Here is a 25,000-nt window from a genome sequence, read left to right as displayed (position 1 = left end):
CTCATCATGATGATTGGCCGATCATAGGTAAATAGTAGAGAGAATTGGGCGCTGCTGAGGTCAGTTACCTGTCTGGGGTGAGACACGTATTCTTTTGTTTTTTATTTTCTAATTTTTCTTCGGATTCCTTGAGATGAAAATTTTTTTTTCTGCGTTGTATTTCCAAAAATTTTAATAGAGTTGCCTCTCTCTTCATTATGTTCGGCATCTTATCAGATAATAAGTGAATAAATTAGACGCTTTTTCCCAGTTATACCTAAACACCTTGCCAAAAAATAATCCGGTTCGATAACCAGAATTATTTTTAATTTAATTTTATCGTAATTTTACGAATAATTGTCAGAGGCCAACTGAACAGCATCAGCTAGTTTTACACAATTGTTATGCATGTATAACAACTGAATAGAGAGAGAGAGAGAGAGAGAGAGAGAGAGAGAGAGAGAGAGAGAGAGAGAGAGAGAGAGAGAGAGAGAGTTTCTATTGCGAGAAATACGGAAGTCAAGTTTTGTAAATCCTCAAACTGGTATTGTAATCACGTCTCAAAAGCTTTATGTAAGCCTTCTCAAGGCAGGCTGTGGTGTTTATTTGTTTCAGGCTGAAACAGGTATGGAGTGTCGTCGACTGAAGGAGGTTTTGCGTAAACAACAACAGACAAATAATAATAATAATAATAATAATAATAATAATAATAATAATAATAATAATAATAATAATAATAATTAGAACATTTCAGAATATCCGTAGTATTTTGAAAAATATTCAATTTTAATTTTCAGCAAGTTTCAATCAAATCATTTTTATTTTACTAGTAAAATGCTAACAATAAATTCCTGAAAAGACAAAAATCTTCCAATCGAAATACATTATCACTCAGCTAGAATGTTTTTTGACAAAAACATTTGTAGGCATTACACTCAGTGATTAGCATTAGGCTATATAGTGTATATTTTTTTTTATCTAGTGTGTGCACGACTGGGTATTGGGTGGCAAGTGCATTGGCATAAGTGGAGTATTAGAACTTTCGTTCCCAAATCAGTGAACCAGGAAAGAAAATGTTGACGCCTATTCAAAGTACGAGAAAAAATAATGTGATGATATTTATATCGCTATTATTATTATTATTATTATTATTATTATTATTATTATTATTATTATTATTATTGTTGTTGTTGTTGTTGTTGTTGTTGTTGTTGTTGAATAATATGGCTGCATTTTGCGAACTGATTTTATACTGAGTTTTCTCAAATTTTTCTTCTTCTTCTTCTTCTTCTTCTTCTTCTTCTTCTTCTTCTTCTTCTTCTTCTTCTTCTTCTTCTTCTTCTTCTTCTTCTTCTTATTATTATTATTATTATTATTATTATTATTATTATTATTATTATTATTATTATTATTGTTGTTGTTGTTGTTGTTGATAATATGGCTGCACTTTGCAAATTGATTTTATACTGAGTTTTCTCAAATTTCTCTTATTATTATTATTATTATTATTATTATTATTATTATTATTATTATTATTATTAGAATCGAGAACATACAATAATAACGCTAACAGCCTCTTTAGTATTCTTGTCATTTAACCGATCAGATGATAATACGAATAATAATCTGAGCATGGTTAATAACGATAATAATGAAGCCGTTGTTAATTAAAACAACAACATAAGTAATTCAGATATGGTTAACTGCACAGTTATGAGAGGACGAGAGACCGATGTGAGTAATTGTATACTATTATCCCTAAAGACGCCATCCTTGGCTTCTCTCTGACCGCATAATGAGCAGTCTCTAAACTTGACGCAGACTTCTTCACATCTGGGAAAGAATAATATATATATATATATATATATATATATATATATATATATATATATATATATATATATATATATATATATAGACTTATATACATATATACTGTATATATATATATATACTGTATATATAGATATATATACATATACATATGAATATGTATATGCATATATATATACAGAGTACGTTGTATATATAAATAAATATATATATATATATATATATATATATATATATATATATATATATATATATACATGTATGTATGTATACATGTGTGTATATATATTTGTATATCTTTAAATTTGTACTATCTTATCAGAACTTACCTCTATTCATTTTAAATATGAACGAGATTTAACGTAAACTCAAGTCACTGATTGATTGATTGGTTAAGGATTATCTGGCGTTACGCTAACCGGGATCACAGATATCTCAGTACGATCGTTTTCACATTTTGAATAATAATAAAAATAAGAATAATAATAATAACACCTCAGCACTGCAGAAATCTTTATCACGAAGGTCAACCTGTTTGATCTGGTCTTGATACCATTCACATCCAGATTATGGAATTCGTTTCTCGATTAAGCTGTTTCCAGGAAGACCGGACTGTTTTTTTTTTTTTTTTTTTTTTTTTACCCTTCTCGGTCTGTTCTCAGTAGCAATGATGATAGGTCCTTGTAGTCCACGGGTTATGATCCTTCCCTGACCGCCAACAAGATGTCGGTTCGATTCCTGGGATGCTGGAACGCTTTAGGCAAGTCCTTTTAAATCTAATTGTGCCTCTTGACCCAATTAGCGAGTGATATACGTGGTCGAATGTGGATAACCTTTACAAAGTGGTGAAAGGTATGGGGCCAGCAACCTCATCCCATTAGATTTGCTGAGAACTGGGAAGCTGACACCTTCTGGGGCAACCTTTGCGTATAGGGGAAATATGTGTATCTGTATAATTTGTCTGCATATGACAACGGTAGTCGTTAGTTAATGAACACTACTATCCATTTCAGGGACTGAGAATCATCGTTTTTCTCAGATATCTTTCAAACTAATTATTTGATCGAAATGGTACTTTGACACAGTGCACAAGACACCTCCTGCTAATTTTTGGTAATATAGTGCATTGTCAAATGGTGTTAGGTAAGGCGTTTACTCTTGACTTTTAAAGGCAAAGTCGCATGAGCCAGCAGGACTAATCTACCCAATGGAACGTCCGCTATCCCCCATAGACAGGAAGGGGGGGGTGCGGAGATGGGGAGGCCAGGAAAGTGAGTTGAGGGAGGGATGGGGAGGGGAAGGGAGAGGGAGGGACGGGATGGGGATAAAGGACGTTCGAATGCATAGTTTGGCGATGCTTGGCAACACCATGTATAGAAGTCAAGAGTAAGCACCTTAACTAAAACCATTTGACAATGCACCACATTACCAAAAATTAGCGGGAGGTGTCTTGTACACTGTGTCAAAGTACCATTTCGATCGAATAATTAGTTTGGAAGATATTTGAGAAAAACGATGACTCGCGGTCCCTGAAATGGATAGTAGGTTTGGTATTGACACTAAGTCCTGTAAAAGTATGCGAAATGACGGTACGTTTGTCAGAGCTTTGGGACAGTACGCCGTGTCTCTTGCATTACAGCCATTTTTGACAGTCTCGCTACATCGGTAATCATGATAACTTCTGAAAGGGCATTATGGTACCTTTCAATAGTTCCTTCAGGGTCAGCGGGGAGAAATATTGATAAATTTATTTTTTTTAAAATGATAACGTAGGATATGGCTCGTCGAATAGGCGTAAAGAGAAATTAACAGATCAGATAACAGAATCGTTAAAACTAACGGAGCAGTATATAAATAAAAAAATGAAAGATAAAGACGGTTGGGGAGCAATGTGAAAGATTAATGTGATAAAACAGTTTTTAGAGGTTGCTTTTTTTTATAGTTTGGGTGTGTGCGTGTTAGTGTTTTTTCATGTATGTTGGCATGTTCTTAACATACGTACACGATACTCAAAAAAAAGCCTTACTGACAGTTATGCGCATAAACATATATATATATATATATATATATATATATATATATATATATATATATATATATATATATATATATATATATATATATATATATATATATACATATACATACATACATACATATAAGCCCCTCCACCCACAACTTCCATACAAAAATAATTCTTCAAATAAATATTAGCCACCCTTCTCCAATCTCTCTCTCTCTCTCTCTCTCTCTCTCTCTCTCTCTCTCTCTCTCTCTCTCTCTCTCTCTCTCTCTCTCTTTTTCCTGGTATCTCATGCATGACTCGTCTGACACTTCAAGAGAGAAAAAAAACTCGCAGATTCTACCATGAATCACAGACAAGCTGTTGCGTCTGAGGCCTCTCATTTGCATCGAATCACAAGGGAATCTTTATGTTACCCCTCCCCACTAATTCATTTAACCAGATGGATTAATGCAGCCTCCTGTCATGTCTTGCTTCGGATTAAGAGAGAGAGAGAGAGAGAGAGAGAGAGAGAGAGAGAGAGAGAGAGAGAGAGAGAGAGAGAGAGAGACTTGTGTAATTTCATGGATCACATTTACTGGAAAATCAGTTAACTTATCTCTCCATAGATAAATGTAGCTAATGACATCAACGACGAGCGCACAAACACTGAAAACAAACGACAGTCGACCAAACAAACCAATATCAAAAGTCTAGCAACGACGAACGCGCAAACAAACGTTGAAACAAACGACAATCGACCAAACAAACCACAAACAAAAGCATGGTAACGACGAACGCACAAACAAGCGCTTAAACAAACGACAATCGACCAAACAAACCACTAACATGAACATGGTAATGACGAACGCACAAACAAGCGTTTAAACAAACGACAATCGACCAAACAAACCGCTAACAAAGGCATTGTAACGACGAACGCGCAGTCGAACTTGGAAAACAAACCAACATCAAAAGTCTAGTAACGACGAACGCACAAACAAGCGTTTAGATAAACGACAATCGACCAGGCAAACTCATAAAAAAAAAAAGTCAGATCGAGAAAAAGCTAAGTAAAAGGTTGCGAGCAAAAAGCGAACCCAAAACAGCCGTAAGAAATAGAGCCATCAAACAAAGGCGAATCAGTATTCAGTCGCGAATCGAGATGTGACAGATACGAAGGCGGAATTTATGACCGAACTTTCTTCGAAATGTGATGTCTGTTGTAACAGCGATTGGGAGAGTTCCTTGTTTGCATGAGGAGTGGCGCTAGTTGGAATTCATTCAAGGTAAACTGGGCGTCGTATGGCAGGAACGCTGAACAAAAGCGATGTAGTTACAGGTATTATTCCTATTTATAAATACATACATACATATATACATACATACATACATATGGTTATAATGACCTATACGTGATTTTATATATCAAACACCACAGGGAAAATGAAACGGTTTCATTTTTCCTTTTAGTGTTTGATGTACACAATATACACTGTATAAGTATGTATATACAGTAAGTATGTAATATATATATATATATATATATATATATATATATATATATATATATATATATATATATATATATATATATATATATATATATATATACATACAGGACAACAAAACGTAAACAGAAGTAGATCAGCAAAGCAAACATTAAACTAAAAGAATCCGATTTAAATTTAAAAGCCGCGGATAACCGTATCTCTCAGTCGTCCCGGACAGCCGAAGCAGCAACGTCATTAAAAGCTAATGAATACGAATGACGCAATTTTCTTAGGCGGAAGATCCACGGCTTAACTGTTCCTCCTATATATAGAAGGGTATAGCCATATGAAGACATTATCTGAACTCTGAACTTTGAACTTTCAATTGAAGTGCATCGTGTTCGCCATCGCGGAAGAGAGTTTCGAAGGGGCTTATGGGAGGCGTGAGGAGGGAGGGGGCAGGGAAGGTTGGGGGAGGGGGTGAGCCAATGTACGAATGAACTGATGGAAATAAACAGCATTTTTTTTTTCATTGTAGTGTTTTGAGACATTTTTATCGTTATCATTCATTATCAATTTACTTTTGCATTTGAATATACATTATTTATAATGAACAGGGTTAAATAGCTTTAAAAACAAGCTTAATGGTTGTGGAAAACAGATGAATATTATGTAAATAATTATGAAGAGGTTTGAATACCGGAAAGAAATATGTTAATGAACACTGTTAGTTTTAAGAGCAAACAAATGTCTATGCGTCATTGCTAACAGAGACCAGGATTGCCACAAACGGCCCTTCCATAGACACGCAGGCAATTTCATGGGGCTATGTTAAGAAAAAAAATTGAAGTGGAGACAAAATAAAATCAATTAAAAACCAAGACTAAATGTGGTTTTGAAATTACAACGTGCGTAAGACTTTTTGCGTCAAAATATCGGGTACAAAAAAATAGAAGGGATTACGCTTTTATTTCAAGAGTTATCAGACTAAGCTCAGTAATTTGAAATGAACTGCGAATGAGATGCTATAGAATTTCATATATATATATATATATATATATATATATATATATATATATATATATATATATATAATGTGTGTGTGTGTGTGTGTGTGTGTGTAAAACATCTCATTCATGGCTCATTTCAGATTGCCAACTGGCAGCCATAGAAGGTAGATGTACTTGTGAATTGTTTATGAATTTGGTAAACGCACAGTCTTGTCCGTTGATCGTATATACACGCCCATATTTTCACTTCATCTTGTTTGTAATCCGTTGTTGTGGAACTTCCTAGATGCCTTATGAAGGGTGATATAAGAAAAAAGTTGTGATAAAATTCATTTTAATGATGTTGCTTAGTTGTTTTTTTTTTTTCGACTATAAACTCACGTTCGCTTTTAAATGTCAAGATTCGCCCAAAGGTTGGAAACGGCGAATTAAGGAAACGGAAATATTTAATATTTGAATACGTTTAATGTAAACGTTACGTTTAGCCATTCTTCTTCGTTTATTCAGTTACGATTACTATGTTTTACACGGAATGTTTCCAGACTTCTAAAGAATAACGATAATAAAAACTGTTCTTACAAAAGAAAGAAAAATTTCCTTTTGATTTGAAAAATGAGATGTCAGGATGTGCGCGCATAATATACTCTATTATAATAATAATTCCCCAATCCTCTTATCTTAGTGCTGAAACATAAGAATCTTAGCGAAGAATAAGATAAGAATTACTCCAGTGAAACCACTGATCATTGGGGCTTACCGGAGTGGGTGGTGGATGGGGAGGGGACTGGATCGGTTGCCTCGTAGGGGGTGGGGGGAGAGGGGTGCCAAGAGTGGATGATCTTGGTCAAGTCAGTTCCTACACTTGGGTGGAGAGAGATGGCTAATAAAGATATGTAAGAGGTTTACACTCGCGAAAAAAAAAAAAAAAAAAAAAACCAAAGAGGGTTTGACCAGTGTGGTTCGATGATGTTGGAAAAAGATACTGGTAGGTTTTGGGTTTTTTTATTTTAGAGTGCGCTTCAAGACGAGACTTGAAGCACGATGTTGAAATTATACGTTTTTAATGTTTTTTAATGTCGTTAACTATATAGAACACACACATATGCGTGTATGCATATATATAATTATATAAATATATGTGTATATATATGTACATATATATATGTATATATATTATATATATATTATATAATATATACATATACATATACATATACATATACATGCATACATACATACAGTGAAAGTTTGAAACTGTTTGTAAGTGAAGAACGTTGAGGATAAATGCGAGCAAAAATGAGGTTATGAGGTAAATGTAAACCAGCAAATGTTAAGATGTGAAATGGAAGAATGGAAACAATTGATTTGCATGGGTAATTAGTTGTAAACACAATAGGTGACAGTATCCTAAAAAAAAAAGCAATGTCAAAGTAAGTGTGTTAAGAATTGTACCAGGCTGCATGCAAAAGACTGAGACGTGATTGTCAATGGAAAGCAGGGTGGGAATGCATGCGGGGAATCGTTGAGCCAACTTCCCTTTATGGAAAGGAAGTGTGAAATGCGGATATTGAATGAGAATAAAAGAAAAAAGATTGAAGCTGTAGATCTGAATTATTTGTATGGTATGTGTGTTGCAGGGAATAACTGAAATAGTAATAAATGTGAAATTACACATGAAACTAATAAAAAGGTTATCATTGGTGAATGGATGGATCTCAGAGTTTTGAAATGAGTCGGTCATGTGGAAAGAATAGAAGACAATTAATTAGTGAATGGAGAGTATAATAAGGAAGTGGTGAGAAGGAGAGAAGGACAAAACATGCTTGAGTGATGGAATGAAATTTGTATATTAGAAGAGAGGTCCTTAGAATCCAGGAAGAACGAAAGTGCGTGGAAGATGAAGGCGAATGGCACAGTGCGTGTTTAAGGCTGTTCAACAGAATTCCGGTTGAACGTGCTGCTGATGTGCTTTCTTAGTAGATGTATGAAGTAGCTGGTGTTGTGAAAGGTTTCTGCTCAGATTGTTAATCCAAATTTTAAAGATAAAGCATGAATATTGCATTGATTTTTGCATGTTTTTCTGGATCCATCCACTTAATGGGAAACGATTTTAATTTTGAAAATATATGTACAGTACTTGAATGCAATTTTAGGAAACATCCATGAATTATCTCACTTTGAATTAATATCAAGTACAGTTTCCCAGCACCGAGGTAACATATCCCTACACAGTCCTTCAGTCTCATATGGACCTAAATCAATTTAACCGTTACGTTTTCCCCTGCGAAATCTGTTTGTTCATGCACCGACGTCAACAAAGATTATAAATAGCAGCATTCAAGAGAACACTCATTATGGTTGCGATTCGAGCAACGAAAAACCTAAAGCATATCCTTGATATTTATTTGCTTGCATGAAGTTGGGAAATCATTTTCTGCAGTGCATGCAATTAAAATGATTCCTTAATTAAAGTGAAAGTCAGTTTTTCCGGCGTAAGAAATTATAAAGTAAGAAAGAACGAGAGACAGAGGAGATGAAGAACTTATCGGAGATGACTATGACCTTGATGAGAGAGCTTTTAAACAGTAAACTCCAGTAGATTCAAATGTCCATCGGACAGGTGGCAAAAGACCGTCTCATTTAGATGCTGAACTTCCTTGGGATGGCGAGAGATGAGGTGGGAGGCAGTTGGTACCCACAGATGGTCTACCACACACCCAGCTGTTGTTTATACTTTGTGCAGTCCACTCACCCGCCCACACGGCGGCCACGACGGTGTTTGTGGGGCTGGGTGGGGCTCACTCCCCCCCAACACATACACACCTACCTTCCCTGATCCCTCCTCACAGTCTCCTGAGATCTCGGGGACATTCACCACGAGTCTCCTGAGATCCCGGGGACATTCACCACATTAAGCTTATTCAGCAGTATTCCGCACCTCTATTGGCCTTATCTTTTGACAGGGGTGTCCCTCTTTTGTCCCCCTGTTTGTTCACTCGAGCACAAGGTGTGGAGAGATCGCCCTCTTTTCCTTTCGAGGCACCCCCTTCCTCCCCCCTCCCTCTCTCTCTCTCTCTCTCTCTCTCTCTCTCTCTCTCTCTCTCTCTCTCTCTCTCTCTCTCTCTCCCTCTTTCTCTGTACTCCATTCTTGGTATTGCATATGGCGTCAAGTGTTTGTCTCTCTTTTTATTTTCTTTTCCCAGAATCTCATCTCGTGTGATTTATAATGGTCCATTACACAAGCACTGGTAGATTATCTGCACACACACACACACACACACACACACACACACACACACACACACACACATATATATATATATATATATATATATATATATATATATATATATATATATATATATATATATATATATATATATATGTGTCTGTGTGTGTTTAATATAAAAAAGTCTCACATGTACAACTGACAAAAGTTCCTAATAATTAGCTAAGTGTTACAAACTTACCAGTCAGCTATCATGTTGGAGATGGGTTGATATCGATTCAAAGTCCAGAACCAGAATTCGGCAGCCATATGTACAGCAGTGTCGATATCAACTTTTATCTCTCTCTCTCTCTCTTTACATCTGGGTGGTCATAGTCACTGTCTATCGTTTATAAAATACGGCACGGTTCGAATCCCGGCCTGCGTAGAAGCCCTTACCAATTATAATTCCTCTTGGGGTGTAAGTTATTCCCAAGGTATAGTGAATTCGATGTTAAACTAGATTTGTTATGTAATATTTGGGAATATAAAAAAGTTACAAAAATACTTGCATATATATAAATATGTATGTGGTTAAGTACATATTATCGTTCTTGCATACCTGAATTTACAAGAATAATAGAATCTACCCCTTTACTTTTATAAGAGGCAGTTTGATAGGTTAAGCATTGTCCGTTGACTGACCATGTTGAAATCAAAGATATCCTCATTGACTGTTGAGTGTTTGTCAGTCTGGATAGATTTCAATGTGGCTAAGAAAGAATTATCCAGACTGAAAAGGAACCAGAGCAGAAAGTGGAGCAACATACTTTGAAGTTAAGTTATGTATACCTTAGTTTAACCAGACCACTGAGGAGCTGATTAACAGCTCTCCTAGAGCTGGCCCGAAGGATTAGACTTATTTTACGTGGCTACGAACCAATTGGTTACCTAGCAAGGGACCTACAGCTTATTGTGGAATCCGAACCGCATTATACCGTGAATTTCTATCACCAGAAACAAATTCCTCTAATTCTTCAATGGCTGGCCGGGGACGCGGACTCGGGCCTAGCAGAGTGCTACTAAGTGAATCAAGATCAGATTATGGATCGCGAGATTTTTATATGAGTCCTTGTCCAGATGTGAATCGACAGAGTTTGAGATGGACTCATATCTAGATATGGAGCTATAGTCATTTGGTAAAGATCCAGTCCAGGTGTAGCTCTGTAGATTTAGAGATGGATCTGGATCTGGATATAGATATAAAAACTTTTAGTTGGATCCTGATCTTGAAGAGGATCTATAGACTTAAGATGGATCGAGGGCATCACATAGAGCTACGGATTCTGAGACGATTTAGATCACCATCAGGACCCAAATCAGAATTTGAGATGATCCAGATCCAGTTGCTGATCCGTACCTTTTGATACGGATCCAGATCGAGATTTAATTCTTCTTCTTCTCTCTGAGCGGTATTTCTTCAGCCATTTCCTTAATAATTCAAGTTTTGGATGGAGGGGGTCACTGAATCGTCCTGCCTTTCGAATTTATTATTTCTAAGGAAGCAAAAATAAAAAAAAACTACATAAAAATGATCTTAGTCTAATTTTTTTCCCTAAGGCGAAAGTGTACAGGGTCATATTTGTTTATCTGCCTTAACAACTAACTTCAAAATTCACGGGATGGTTATATATCTTTATGCACGTGTGTATCATTACATAGGATTGGTATGGTACACAGATTCGAAAGGGGAAATAATCTCAAATGTCAATAAGGCATAGACCGTATTACGTTTACTGAAGGATAGCATAAAAAAAAATGAAAGATAAACACGATCATTAACTTACTTTAAATGAGTTGTCAATACTTTGTCTTCTTGTATAGCACATATTTTTTCATTATAATTTACTGCTCTTCACATTATCACCAATCTTATTAAGCGAGCGAGTAATTTAATTCACCCGAGGTACCTTGGATCATGTTTCCTCACTCAGAGAAGGGCACTGAGTGAGAAGTGGAAATTTTGGGTGCCCCAGGGCATATATTTGGACAGTTGTCTGTCGGTTTCATATTTCAAGAAAAAAAAAATCCCAGGTGACGGGGGTGAGTAATGGTAGAAAACAAGTCCTTATTGGATGACTACTAAAAGTTTTTTTTTTTTTTTTTGTAAGACCAAGGGGACGAGCAATCTTATGCCCTTTCCCAGCCCAGGGTCGAATCACAAAAGCAGCAATAGGACTTTCTGCTTCTAAAAAAAAATTATAAAAAGGGAAAAACAGAGACAGAATGAGAATCCCAAAGCCACAGAAGGAAAGGTCAAGTAGATTTTGTAATCCGTGATTAATCTCAAAGTTACATGTAATTTCAGAAAACAGTTTTTTTTGACAGTCAAACTTTCCTGATTATTTACAGCGGTCAAAATCTTGCAAAGGCCAAACCAGTTTTATTTATTAGTTTCAGAACTCAGTGATTTTATACATTTTTTTTACCCCATATTCTCTATAGTCCGCAATCTAGAAAAGTTAAATAATTTCAGATCAATAAATAACAAGTTAAAAATTCGCCGAATTTTCTTTGGCGCAGTCGAGTTTTCTGTACAGCGTATAATGCTGTATGAAACTCTCAGCCACGGCCCATGAAACTCTCAGCCGCAACCCATGAAACTTTCAGCCACGCCCCATGAAACTCTCAGGCGCAACCCATCAAACTTTCATCCACAGCCCGGTGGTGGCCTGTGTTGTTGGCACTTATAGCAGTGCCAGGCGTACGATCATGGCTAAATTTAACCTTAAATAAAATAGAAACTACTGTGGCTAGAGGGCTGCAATTTGGTATGTTTGATGATTGGAGGTGGATGATCAATATACCAATTTGCAGCCCTCTAGCCTCAGTAGTTTTTAAGATCTGAGGACGGACAGAAAAAGTGTGCACGGACAGACAAACAGCTAGCTCAATAGTTTTCTTTTACAGAAAATAAAAACTACTGACGTTTTCTGAGTAGCGACCGTTACCACGGTTGCTTCTCCCACACAGAAATTAAGCTGAAAACAAATTGCTCTATTTAAAGAATCAACAGCAACTCTCTCTCTCTCTCTCTCTCTCTCTCTCTCTCTCTCTCTCTCTCTCTCTCTCTCTCTCTCCAGGCAGCAGACAAACAATATTTTTTGCATCCCGAAAAATGAGGCCACCTATTTAATTAGAACCTTGCATATTGATTTTATTCAGTATTATGATATCTGAATTTTCGAAAATCAGAAAAATCTCTAATTAAAAGAAGGCATTGGAATAAAAATTTTTTTTTCATTAATAACAATGGAATTCATTTATATTGCAATTATCTTGGTAAGTTAAGGATTCAGGAAATGGAATTGTATGAGAACCTTTATAAAATAAATAAATAATATTTAGGATACAGCTTTTTTTTTTTTTTTTCGTTGGGCTGAAGTAATATTTTTGTCTTAGCTTGTAATTAGAATTGTGGTATTTTCCTTACGGTATTAGACCCAGTCAAGAAACAGACTGCTGGGATTAATTCTAAACACACACACATATATATATCATAATAATATATAAAATCATATATATGATTTTATATTTATATATGTGTATATTAAATATATTTATGTATGTATACCATGTATATACTGTATATATACATATATATATATATATACCATATATGAAGAAGATATATATACATATATGTATATATTATACACACACACAAACACACATATATATATATATATATATATATATATATATATATATATATATATATATATATATATATATGACTAGCCATACATATATGACTAGCATAAATATGTATATATATACTGCCCAATAAAATTTAATTTCATACCCATGCCCAATAATGACCTACCCTGACCGAAACAAAACACTGAACGCGGATCGAGAGTGCAGAGCTGACGGATTTACAACTCGGGATTAAGCCAGGAATCTGATACGGTGTATTCACATTGCAATGTTTATTTACTCGCAATGCTTCTGGCATAAACAACTTTTTATAACCAGCACGTGGGTGTGTTTGTCCGTGCGCGTTACGACGTCAATCATTTCGTCCCCTTTTGGCAAAGTGTGGATGATGCATTTTTAAGTATCAAGTCTGTCTCTATCACCAACCTTTATGTTTGGTGGGAGAGGCACTTTTGATACTTGGCTGAAACAGGAGTTCAGTGATAAGATCACCGTCGATGCAGATAACTCGAAAAATTAAAATGATGCATATTCGACGCTTTGCCCAAAATTGGAATGTATTTTGCACAAAGGTTTTTGCGCTGGACTTTTGCTGTTACCTTTTTACGGATATTGTGGAAAATCTGATACTTCTTCTTCTTCATTTAACGTGGTTTTTGTCCCGTTGACGATAAACGTTTACTATGTTCATACATACAAAAAAAAGAGATATGTTCCTGCACCCGTCACATTAGGCCTATTCTTATCGACTGCTTCTCTTCCCAGTAAGAAATGATGATATGTCTCTTAGTACGCGTAGAAATGAGGTGATGTTCCGTATATTTTTCATATTATACGCACTTATTGTATAGTTCCCATTTCTAACAAGAAATGACGGTACGTAAAACCCATGTCTTTCGGTAAATATTCTATAGTTTTGAGACACTGTATAATTCAAAACTGGCACATTTCCTTGATACGTTTCACCATTCCCGTAAATCTATTACATTCAGAATCACTTTAATGATAAGCTATATATAGATAACTACCCAGTCTTGAGATGACATCTTTTAAAGTTTTTAAGTACTACGACAGACATTTGAATAAGCATCAAATGCATGAATCGGCTTAGAAGACCATATTCTTGGGTCTTTTGACCACAAAGAGGCTTAGTTGTTCGGACAACATTAGATATAAAAGAGACGAATAAGTATGTTTTCATTACTACCTGAGGTTACAATAACCCGAGTTTTTTTTTTAATGACATTGAGTTTGTCCATGTTGAAGAATTCATGCCTCTTTGTAATGGTAATAATGAAGATTGAGGAATAATCACGTTCTTTAAATATAAAGACTATATAAGACAACTTTCTTGAGCGCAAGACTTAGAATATTGTTGAGTGTATTTTTAATAATACACCAACATTTATATTCAAGGATGGTATCTTATTTTATCCACAGTGATAATATTGATGTCATTGAGAAATAGCTTGACTTTATTTTACATTTTAGCGAATATATTTCAATTTTTTTCTTGTTAAACAGTTGTATTAATATTTGGTAACATCAATAATCCATCTTAGTTTCTTTAAGTAGCCCAGGCACGATGGAATGATTTATTGACTACAGAATATAAAACTTAGGCCAGAGGCCAAGCACTGGGATCTATGAGGTCATTCAGCGCTGAAACGGAAATTGACAGGAAAAGATTTGAAAGGTGTAACAGGAGGAAAACCTCGCAGTTGCACTATGAATCAATTGTTAAGAGAGGCTAGAAAGTTAGATGGAAGGCAGAGAATATGCAAGGAGGTACAGTAAAAGGAACGAAAAGGGTTGCAGCTAGGTGCCGAAGGCACGCAGCAAGGAACCTTAAGTGATGCCTACAGTGCACCGCATGATGTGCACTGACGGCACTAGCCTTCCTACGGGGAAGGATTTAGGAAAAAGGAAGAGGGAAAGAGAGAAAGGGCCTAACCTCGAAGAAGCAATAGACTTAAATTTGGAAAATGGAGGACTGTAATGATCAGGGAAAACAGGGGCAGATAGAGAGTTCCTAACCTTGGTCGTAAAAGGGAAAGAAAGTTAACGCTTCCAGTTGCATCTTGCTTATGCTCTAAGGCTCGATTCTTCTTCTTCTTCTTCGTTTAACGTGCTTTTTCCCATTTTTCATATGGGGTAAGCACGATGCCTTCTATTGAAGGACTTTGATTTGTCGTTGGGGTAGGCCGTAGTCATCTGATAAGTTATCCTACTTTCTGTCTACACGTATGCCATAAGCGAGCTTGGATATCCACGCTGGGCAAAGCACACACAAATAGCTCTCGGCGCGCTCATGTTTAAGTTACACGTACACAGAGTCGAAGGAGTGATTTCAGATTCCTTCTGCATTATCTAAACAAAAGGTTCCAAAGCTCAGCACCCTAGCCCCCACCCACCATCGTCCATCTTCCTAACTCCCCCACCCACTTCCTTCTTCCCTCACCATCTTTCTTCTCCCCACCATCTTTTTTCGCCCCCCACCATCTTCCTACCTCCCACCATCTCCTTTCTTCGTACCCCTACCATCTTCCTTCTTCGTACCCACCACCATCTTTCTTCTCCCCACCATCTTTCTTCTCCCCCGCCATCTTTCTTCTCCCCGCCATCTTTCTCCTCCCCCCACCATCTTCCTACCTCCCCCATCTTTCTTCTTCGTACCCACCACCATCTTCCTTCTTCGTACCGCCAACCATCTTTCTTCTCCTCCACCATCTTTCTTCTTATCCCTCACCATCTTCCTTCTTCCTACCCCACCACCTTCCTTCTTCCTACCCATACCATCTTCCTTCTTCCTACCCCACTATCTTCCTTCTTCTTACCCCCACCATCTTCCCTTCTTCCTACCCCCTCACCATCTTCCTTCTTCCTCCCCACCATCTTCCTTCTTCCTACCCATACCATCTTCCTTCTACCCCCACCATCTTCCTTCTTCCTACCCCACCACTTTCCTTCTTCCTACCCATACCATCTTCCTTCTTCCTACCCCCACTATCTTCCTTCTTCTTACCCCCACCATCTTCCCTTCTTCCTACCCCTCACCATCTTCCTTCTTCCTCCCCCACCATCTTCCTTCTTCCTACCCATACCATCTTCCTTCTACCCCACCATCTTCCTTCTTCCTACCCCACCACCTTCCTTCTTCCTACCCATACCATCTTCCCTTCTTCCTACCCCTCACCATCTTCCTTCTTCCTCCCCCACCATCTTCCTTCTTCCTACCCATACCATCTTCATTCCTACCCCACCATCTTCCTTCTTCCTACCCCCACCATCTTCCCTTCTTCCTACCCCTCTCCATCTTCCTTCTTCCTCCCCCACCACCTTCCTTCTTCCTACCCCCACCATCTTTCTTCTTACCACACCATCTTCCTTCTTCCTACCCATACCATCTTCCTTCCTACCACCATCTTCCTTCTTCCTACCCCCACCATCTTCCTTCTTCCTACCCCCACCATCTTTCTTCTTCCTACCCCCACATCTTCCTTCTTCCTACCCATACAATCTTCCTTCTTCCTACCCCCACCATCTTCCTTCTTCCTACCCCACCACCTTCCTTCTTCCTACCCATACCACCTTACTTCTTCCTACCCCTACCATCTTTCTTCTTCCTACCCCCACCATCTTCCTTCTTCCTACCCCTCACCACCTTCCTTCTTCCTACCCCCCTCCACTCCCTCACACTCTCTCTCCTCCTAGCTGTTTCCGAAAAGTCATAATCACTTTCTTGGTTTACATTCCTTCTCCCAAAGATCGGCCAACTTTCATTACAAATCAACATGTACGTACGTAAGCGCACAAAGACTCTTGTTTATCTTGTCGATGTACGCTTGCCCCAGTATCTGGGTGCGAATGTTTATTTTCGTAAGGGTTTGTGTAGACGCGTTTAGACGTGTTAGAAATTATCTTTTACATTTGCAGTGCTCTTTTTTGGTGTATGTATGTATGTATGTATATGTGTATGCATATATATATATATATATATATATATATATATATATATATATATATATATATATATATATATATATATATAATCAAACACTACAGGGACGAGATGAAACGCGGTTGTCGACTTTATTGCTAAGCCAGTCATGTATGTATGTATGTATGTATGTATGTATGTATGTATGTATGTATGTATGTATGTATATGTATGTATGTATGTATGTATATGTAATACTGCGGTTTAGATTACGCAGCCACCCAAGCCCTGTAACGAGATACCCTCATATCGATGCATGGGTATCGGTGGCTGTCTGACATCCTGCCCAAGTCTGTGCACATACACACACTTTCAGACACACACACACACACACACACACACACACACACACATACAAACACAACAAGCATCCGCTCGGATAATTGATCAAGCATCTCGCTCAAAGATAAATCGATGGCGTCTTGCAACTCGCGCGAAAAAAAAATGTTTGTGTCGCAGCTCGGTGACAAAGCAGATCCGTCGATGGCGTCTTGCAACTCGCGCGACATCGAACAAAGACGATTTTTATGTTTGTGTCGAGGTCTGCGTTATCAGCTGACTGGAGAAAGACACTGGCGCGTTATCTCTGTTGCATACGTTTTTACGGAGCCTCATCCGCAGTCGTATCCGGACGCCTCGCGAACGTTACGGATTCTTTTTGTACTTACCGAATTCAGGGTCGGATGTAGAGTCACCGTGGCGGAAAGCAGGTTAATTAAGCCGACTCTAGTTTCGGTTTTCACTTTCGTTTGTCGATGTTCCGAGAGAGTAGGGGGTATAGAGAGAGAGAGAGAGAGAGAGAGAGAGAGAGAGAGAGAGAGAGAGAGAGAGAGAGAGAAGAGGGTCTATAAAGAGAGAGAGAAAGAGAGAAGAGGGTCTAGAGAGAGAGAGAGAGCGATCTTAGACAGAGAGAGAGAGAGAGAGAGAGAGAGAGAGAGAGAGAGAGAGAGAGAGAGAAGAGGGTCTATAAAGAGAGAGAGAGAAAGAGAGAAGAGGGTCTATAGAGAGAGAGAGAGAGCGATCTTACAATCTTACAGAGAGAGAGAGAGAGAGAGAGAGAGAGAGAGAGAGAGAGATCTTACAATCTTACAGAGAGAGAGAGAGAGAGAGAGAGAGAGAGAGAGAGAGATCTTACAATCTTACAGAGAGAGAGAGAGAGAGAGAGAGAGAGAGAGAGAGAGAGAGAGAGAGAGAGAGAGATCTTACAATCTTACAATCTTAGAGAGAGAGAGAGAGAGAGAGAGAGAGAGAGATCTTACAATCTTACAGAGAGAGAGAGAGAGAGAGAGAGAGAGAGAGAAAGGATCTTACAATCTTACAGAGAGAGAGAGAGACCAATCTTACAATCTTACAGAGAGAGAGAGAGACCAATCTTACAATCTTACAGAGAGAGAGAGAGAGAGAGAGAGAGAGAGAGAGAGAGAGAGAGAAAGCGATCTTACAATCTTACAGAGAGAGAGAGAGAGAGAGAGAGAATCTTACAATCTTACAGAGAGAGAGAGAGAGAGAGAGAGAGAGAGAGAGAGAGAGAGAGCGATCTTACAATCTTACAGAGAGAGAGAGAGAGAGAGAGAGAGAGAGAGTGATCTTACAATCTTACAGAGGAGAGAGAGAGAGAGAGAGCGATCTTACAATCTTAAGAGAGAGAGAGAGAGAGAGAGAGAGAGAGAGAGAGAGAGAGAGAGAGAGAGAGAGAGAGAGCCAATCTTAACATTCATAGATCCAGGAGATAAAATTGCATTTGATCTGTCAATATCAATGACCTCCTGAGAGAGAGAGAGAGAGAGAGAGAGAGGAGGGGGTTTTCTGTTCAAAAAAAAAAATCAATGACCTCGTTTTCTGTTCAAAAAAAAAAAAAAAAAAAAAAAGGAAGATTGTTTTGATGTAAACAGCGCTTTTCATGAAATTTAATCGGGTCTTTTATATGTAAATAAAAGTTATATTTAGAAGTTAATCTTGATGGTATTTTTGTTTTGGTTGCTGAGTCTCTCTCTCTCTCTCTCTCTCTCTCTCTCTCTCTCTCTCTCTCTCTCTCTCTCTCTCTGCAGATGATTTATAATCATTCAGTCTTTTTTTCTTTCCTACCGGTAACTCATATGACCATTCATTAAAGCAAAACAAAAAGTCCCTTATGGAAAATAAGGTCAAAGAAGAGTAATTTCCCTTTATATTTAGTCCCACAAAGCAGCAAACAAAGCAGAGCAAACCGACCCTGGTCGCTGAAACGGGAGATGCGGCAACCACTGAGACTTCGACTCGGTAACTGTTTCTATTCCTTGTTTCCACTAGATAGACTCCGTATGTGTGTAGTGCCGTCAGTGCACCTCATGTGGTACACTGTAGGTTCTTTGTGGTGTTCCTTAGGCCCTTAGCAACCTCTTTCATTTCTTGTACTGCACCTCCGTTCATATTCTCTTTCTTCCATCTTACTTTCCACCTTCACCTAACAATTGGTTCACAGTGCAACTGCGAGGTTTTTCTCCTGTTACACCTTTCAGAACTTTTTACTGTCAGTTTCCGTTTCATTGCTGAATGACCTCATAGGTCCCAGCGCTTGGCCTTTGGTCTGAATCCTATATTCTATCTATCTACTAGATAAAGGCACTTGGTAGCCCTTGTAGTCACCATTCCGTATCAGAAAAATACTGAATTGAAAACTCCAAGAAGTGTTGCAGCTCAGTGATAAAAGAAAACTGAAACGTTGATACTTGTTATTTATAAGTAATTGAGCCTAATTAATCGATGACTTTTGTCCAATTAATTCCTAGACCCTTTTCGGTTTTCTGTAAAAGGAAACTATTGAGATGGCTATTTGTCTGTCCGTCCGCACTTTTTCTGTCCGCCCTCAGATCTTAAAAACTACCGAGGCTAGAGGGCTGCAAATTGGTATGTTGATCATCCATCCTTCAGTCATCAAACATACTAAATTGCAACCCTCTAGCCTCAATAGTTTTTTTTATTTTATTTAAGGTTAAAAGTTAGCCATGATCGTGCGTCTGGCACTGCTATAGGTAGGTGCCAACAACTCAGGCCACCACCGGGCCTAGGGTGAAAGTTTCATGGGCCGCGGCTGAGTTTCATGGGCCGTGGCTGAGAGTTTCATACAGCATTGTACGCTGTACAGAAAACTCGATTGTGCCGAAGAAACTTCCGCGCATTTTCTACTTAATCTTCGAGATTGATCTTCGAGCTTAAAGTATCAGTGTAAAGAGCCTTTAGCTTATCAGAGCAAACAATAAATGAGCAATATTTTATATTTGCCTTTCAGTGAACAGGCTCTTATAGGTAGCTGAAATTATCAGAAACCGTCCGCCTTCATATATAAAGAGAATTTTAATGAAGTCCAAATGTTACAGCTTTATCGTAATAAATTTATAATATATATATATATATATATATATATATATATATATATATATATATACATTTTTTTATCACACTATTTATATATGACATTTTTTTATCACAAATGATTTATATCAAATCATGAAGCTAAAATTCCCCTCGGTCAAATAAAATTCCCCTTCAGGGGATATTCCTGATAATTTGATATTAAGGGATATTCCATGATTGTGTGTAATAGGTGGATTTATATTATATATATATATGTATATATATATATATATATATATATATATATATATATATATATATATATATATATATATATATATATATATATATATATATATATATATATATATATATATATATATATATATTTGTGGTTGTTTGTGTGTGTGTTTGTGTGGGTGTTAGTGATGTGTATGCATCAGGAGTTTATCCCTGACTCGACAATTAAAGAATGAATGTGCCAAAAAGTACTTTCTTGTTTCTGTGAGACCACCCTTTGGTAAGCAAAACCAGCACACACACACACACACACACACACACACATATATATATATATATATATATATATATATATATATATATATATATATATATATATATATATATATATATATATATGCATGAATATATTCATCATGTCTTTTTTTTTTTTTGACATAAGCCCCGAAACAAACCTGGCACTTGTCAATCCCCTTGCGGTCCGCCGGAGCGTCGTTATCTTCAACCAGGCTCTTGTAAATTCCTGGACGGTGCCCATGAGAGAGTCGGGCACGAAGGCGGAGAAGGAAGAGGGAGGAGGGGTGGGTTTTGGGGGTCACGTGCCCTTGGGACAAAACCGGACCGGGAGGGATCCTATGCCAAGGAGTTCCTGATCCAAGGGCCGCTCCTTGAGACAAAGGGGCTTGTCTCTTCGCCGAAACCTCTGTTTAGCTTCAAAATTGGGTGTCGGTGACTTGAAACATATTGCTGAAATGTTGGATGTCGAAGAGAGAGAGAGAGAGAGAGAGAGAGAGAGAGAGAGAGAGAGAAATTACGGTGTTTTAAATCCAAACACTGACATTTTGTGGATTCGGAAAAGAAAAGCCTTAATAAATTAGAATGATAAACGAAACTGGCCGGGTAAGAGTTGTTTGGTCTAGTGCAAAAAAAAATAAAACTATTACAGAATTACTCTGACAGTTAAAATACGGAATTCATTCTACGTGATATGGTTACGAAAAGCAAAGGATACTTGTCCAGTTAACGATGAAATATAAGATATTTTAAAGTTAACGCACCCATGCAAACACAGAATGTACGCTAACAAAAACTTTCAAGATATTGAAGTTGATTTAACACAACAAGTTTAAAAGCTTTATGAGGAAGTTCACTCTTTATATAACCAGACTTACACACGGTTGTTCTAAAAACACAAGAAAGTGAATTTCCTTATAAAGCTTTAAAATTTGGCGTGACAATCCACTTCAGTGTCTTCAAAGATTTTGTTAGCCTACATTATATGTTTACGTGGGAGCGGCTACTCTAAAATGTCTTAAATTTCATCGTTAACTGCACAAGTATCTTTTGGTTTTCCTAACCGTATCGTGTGGACTGAACTCCGTATTTTCATTGTCAGTGTGTTTCTGTAGGTTTTTTTTTTTTTTTTTTTTTTTTTTTTTGCATTAGATCAAACGACACTTACCTGTGCCATTTTCGCTTGTCAGTCTTATTCATTTACGATTTTCTTTCCCGAATCCACAGGATGTCAATGTTGGGATTTAATCCACCGTAATTTCTAGACCCTCCCAACCCCTTATCCGACATTTCAGGAGAGGATCTGATATTGTTGTTATAATTGCTTCTTATAATCACTCTCTCTCTCTCTCTCTCTCTCTCTCTCTCTCTCTCTCTCTCTCTCTCTCTCTCTCTCTCTCTCTCTGTTTGTTAAAATTTAAAATTTCTCAAGACTGCTCTGTTTGTTATATATATATATATATATATATATATATATATATATATATATATATATATATATATATATATATATATATATATATATATATATATATATATATATATATATATATATATATATATATATATATATATCTCGTGCAACGTGAAAGGCTTTTTGGGAAATTCTGCCACTCATGTAATCACTGTGCTTTATCTTCGACAAAGCTCCACTTATCTTTAACCTCTTCTCTCATAATTATCACCCAAGTAAATCTGGGTTTTCCAACACTTCAGGTGCTCATAGAAGGCCAGCTGACACTATCACGTACGATTCTCCCCGCGATGGTGTGAAGGACATGTCCATGCCATCTCCACTCGTCAGTATCATTATCTCATTTTCATGAACGTTTGCGATTTCCTTTATGTCATTTCTCACATTCTCCTGCCATCTGTCTTTTCATATTCTTAATAAAGCTTTATTCTTTATCGACAAAATTTCTCTCTTATATACATAGCAAAACAGACCACAATAGGCTAATGTAAAATCTTACTTTCGAACGTAATTCTAGTTTATTTCATTTCAAAGTCTTATTCATTCTGCCTTTTTAAGCCTTTCATTGAATTCTAACTCAAGAGAACTTGTATTGGACTTCATTTTTCCTAAATATTTGAAAGATTCAGCCTCATTTTATCCTTTCTTAATATAATGATATTTCATCTCTCTGTGCTTATTCTGCAAACGTTGTAAACCTTGTTATGGAATGGAATATAAAATATAGGCCAGTGGCCAGGCGCTGGGATCTATGAGGTCATTCAACGCTGACAGGGAACTTGAGAATAAAAATGTTTCATTTAAAGGTGTAACGGGAGGAAAAACTCTCACTTACAATATGAAACAATTACTAGGAGAGGGTGGGAAGTAAGATGGAAGAAAAGGAATGTGAACGGAGGTGCAGTAAAAGGAATGAAAGGCGTTGCAGCTAGGAGCCGAAGGTACGCTGCTTTAAAGAACCTTAAGTAATGCCAACGGTGCAATGCATTAACCCTCCTACGGGGGTGAACTTTGCGGTGTCTTGCCGGCTGAGACAGCGTATCTGCGTATTCTGAGTCGGTCGAGTTTCTTTTGTTTTTCCAATCTTCCAGGGAAAACAGTAGACTGTAGACTTGCGTGTATAAGTGAGGCAAAGCCACTGAGCCATGATTTTCTATACATTTCGAATATGAGAAAGAAAAGAAAGAAACGATTCCTATCCCGATTGAGTCTCGAATGGCTGCCAATCACACGGAAACCCTCGGAAGAATTCAATCCTTTTTAATGCCAATGAGGCAGGAAGTTTACCGGGAATGAAAACTGTGAAAAAGTATCGTTCGCTTGAGCCGTCTATTATCAGCTGATAGATTCTGGAAAAATGCAAACTTGAAATGAAAATATAACAAGTATTGCGTGCAATATGAAGCAGAATAAATATAACAGACTTGGGATTGCCTTTGAATGTTGATAAGACCCTCAATCCTTAAACCTTGAGAAAAGAAAAGAAGAGTTTATTTTTTTTTTTGTTTTCAAAGATTGGACTCGTCAAAACACAAGTTCCATGGTCTGCCCGGATTGACACACTTATCCTGACGTACTTCGCGTCTCGTTTGTTTCCTTTTTCATCTTTTTTTTTTTTATTATTATGTTCTGATTTTGTGTTTCATGCTTCTCGTATTATCAGAGGTTTTCTTTTTTGTCCGTAGGGGGTTAGTACCGTCAGTGCACCTCATGCGGTAAGTAAGTATACCTTAGTTTTAACAGACCACTGAGCTGATTAACAGCTCTCCTAGGGCTGGCCCGAAGGATTACTTATTTAACGTGGCTAAGAACCAGTTGGTTACTTAGCAACGGGACCTACAGCTTATTGTGGAATCCGAACCACATTATAGCGAGAAATGAATTTCTGTCACCAGAAATAACTTCCTCTAACTCTTCATTAGCCGGCCGGAGAGTCGAACTCGGGCCTAGCGAGTGCTATCTACCGACTCGCCCAACGAAGATCTGCACTATAGGCATGACTCAAGGTTCTTTGCAGCGTGCCTTGGGCCCCTAGCTGCAACCCCTTTCGTTCCTTTTACTGTACCTCCTTTCATATTGCTTTTCTTCCATCTTACTTTCCACCCTCTCCTAACGACTGATTCATAGTGCAACTGCGAGGTTTTCTTCCTGTTACACCTTTTAAACTTTTACTGTCAATTTCCGTATAGTCGCTGAATGACCTCATTGGTCCCAGTGCTTGGCCTTTGGCCTAAATTCTATATTGAGTTCAATTCAATCAGAGGTTTTCAGTCGTGTCTTTTATTTGTCATAATCTTCAGTTTCCATTCCCAGTCAGCTTTCACTTCTTCCGTTACTCTGACTTAATATCAGGTCCACTATTTTCCTGACGTTATAATTCATTCTCATTTCTTCCTAACGTCACAAACGCCATT

General features: G+C 37.4%; 2 protein-coding genes across 5 annotated transcripts in view; both read left to right on the top strand.

Moving 5' to 3' along the window:
• LOC136847367 (segment polarity protein dishevelled homolog DVL-3-like) overlaps window positions 1-25,000 on the top strand; it is a 106,013-nt gene that overhangs the window by 10,767 nt on the left and 70,246 nt on the right. The window lies entirely within an intron of this gene.
• Window positions 10,764-21,551, top strand: LOC136846941 (uncharacterized). Its single transcript, XM_067118196.1, has 3 exons — window positions 10,764-10,941; window positions 15,627-17,041; window positions 21,261-21,551. The coding sequence occupies exons 1-3, from the start codon at window positions 10,764-10,766 to the stop codon at window positions 21,549-21,551; spliced, it is 1,884 nt and encodes a 627-aa protein (XP_066974297.1).

This window comes from Macrobrachium rosenbergii, chromosome 16 (genome assembly GCF_040412425.1).
Source record: "Macrobrachium rosenbergii isolate ZJJX-2024 chromosome 16, ASM4041242v1, whole genome shotgun sequence".
Classification (NCBI taxonomy): domain Eukaryota; kingdom Metazoa; phylum Arthropoda; class Malacostraca; order Decapoda; family Palaemonidae; genus Macrobrachium; species Macrobrachium rosenbergii.
This window is presented reverse-complemented; position numbering and strand designations above follow the sequence as displayed.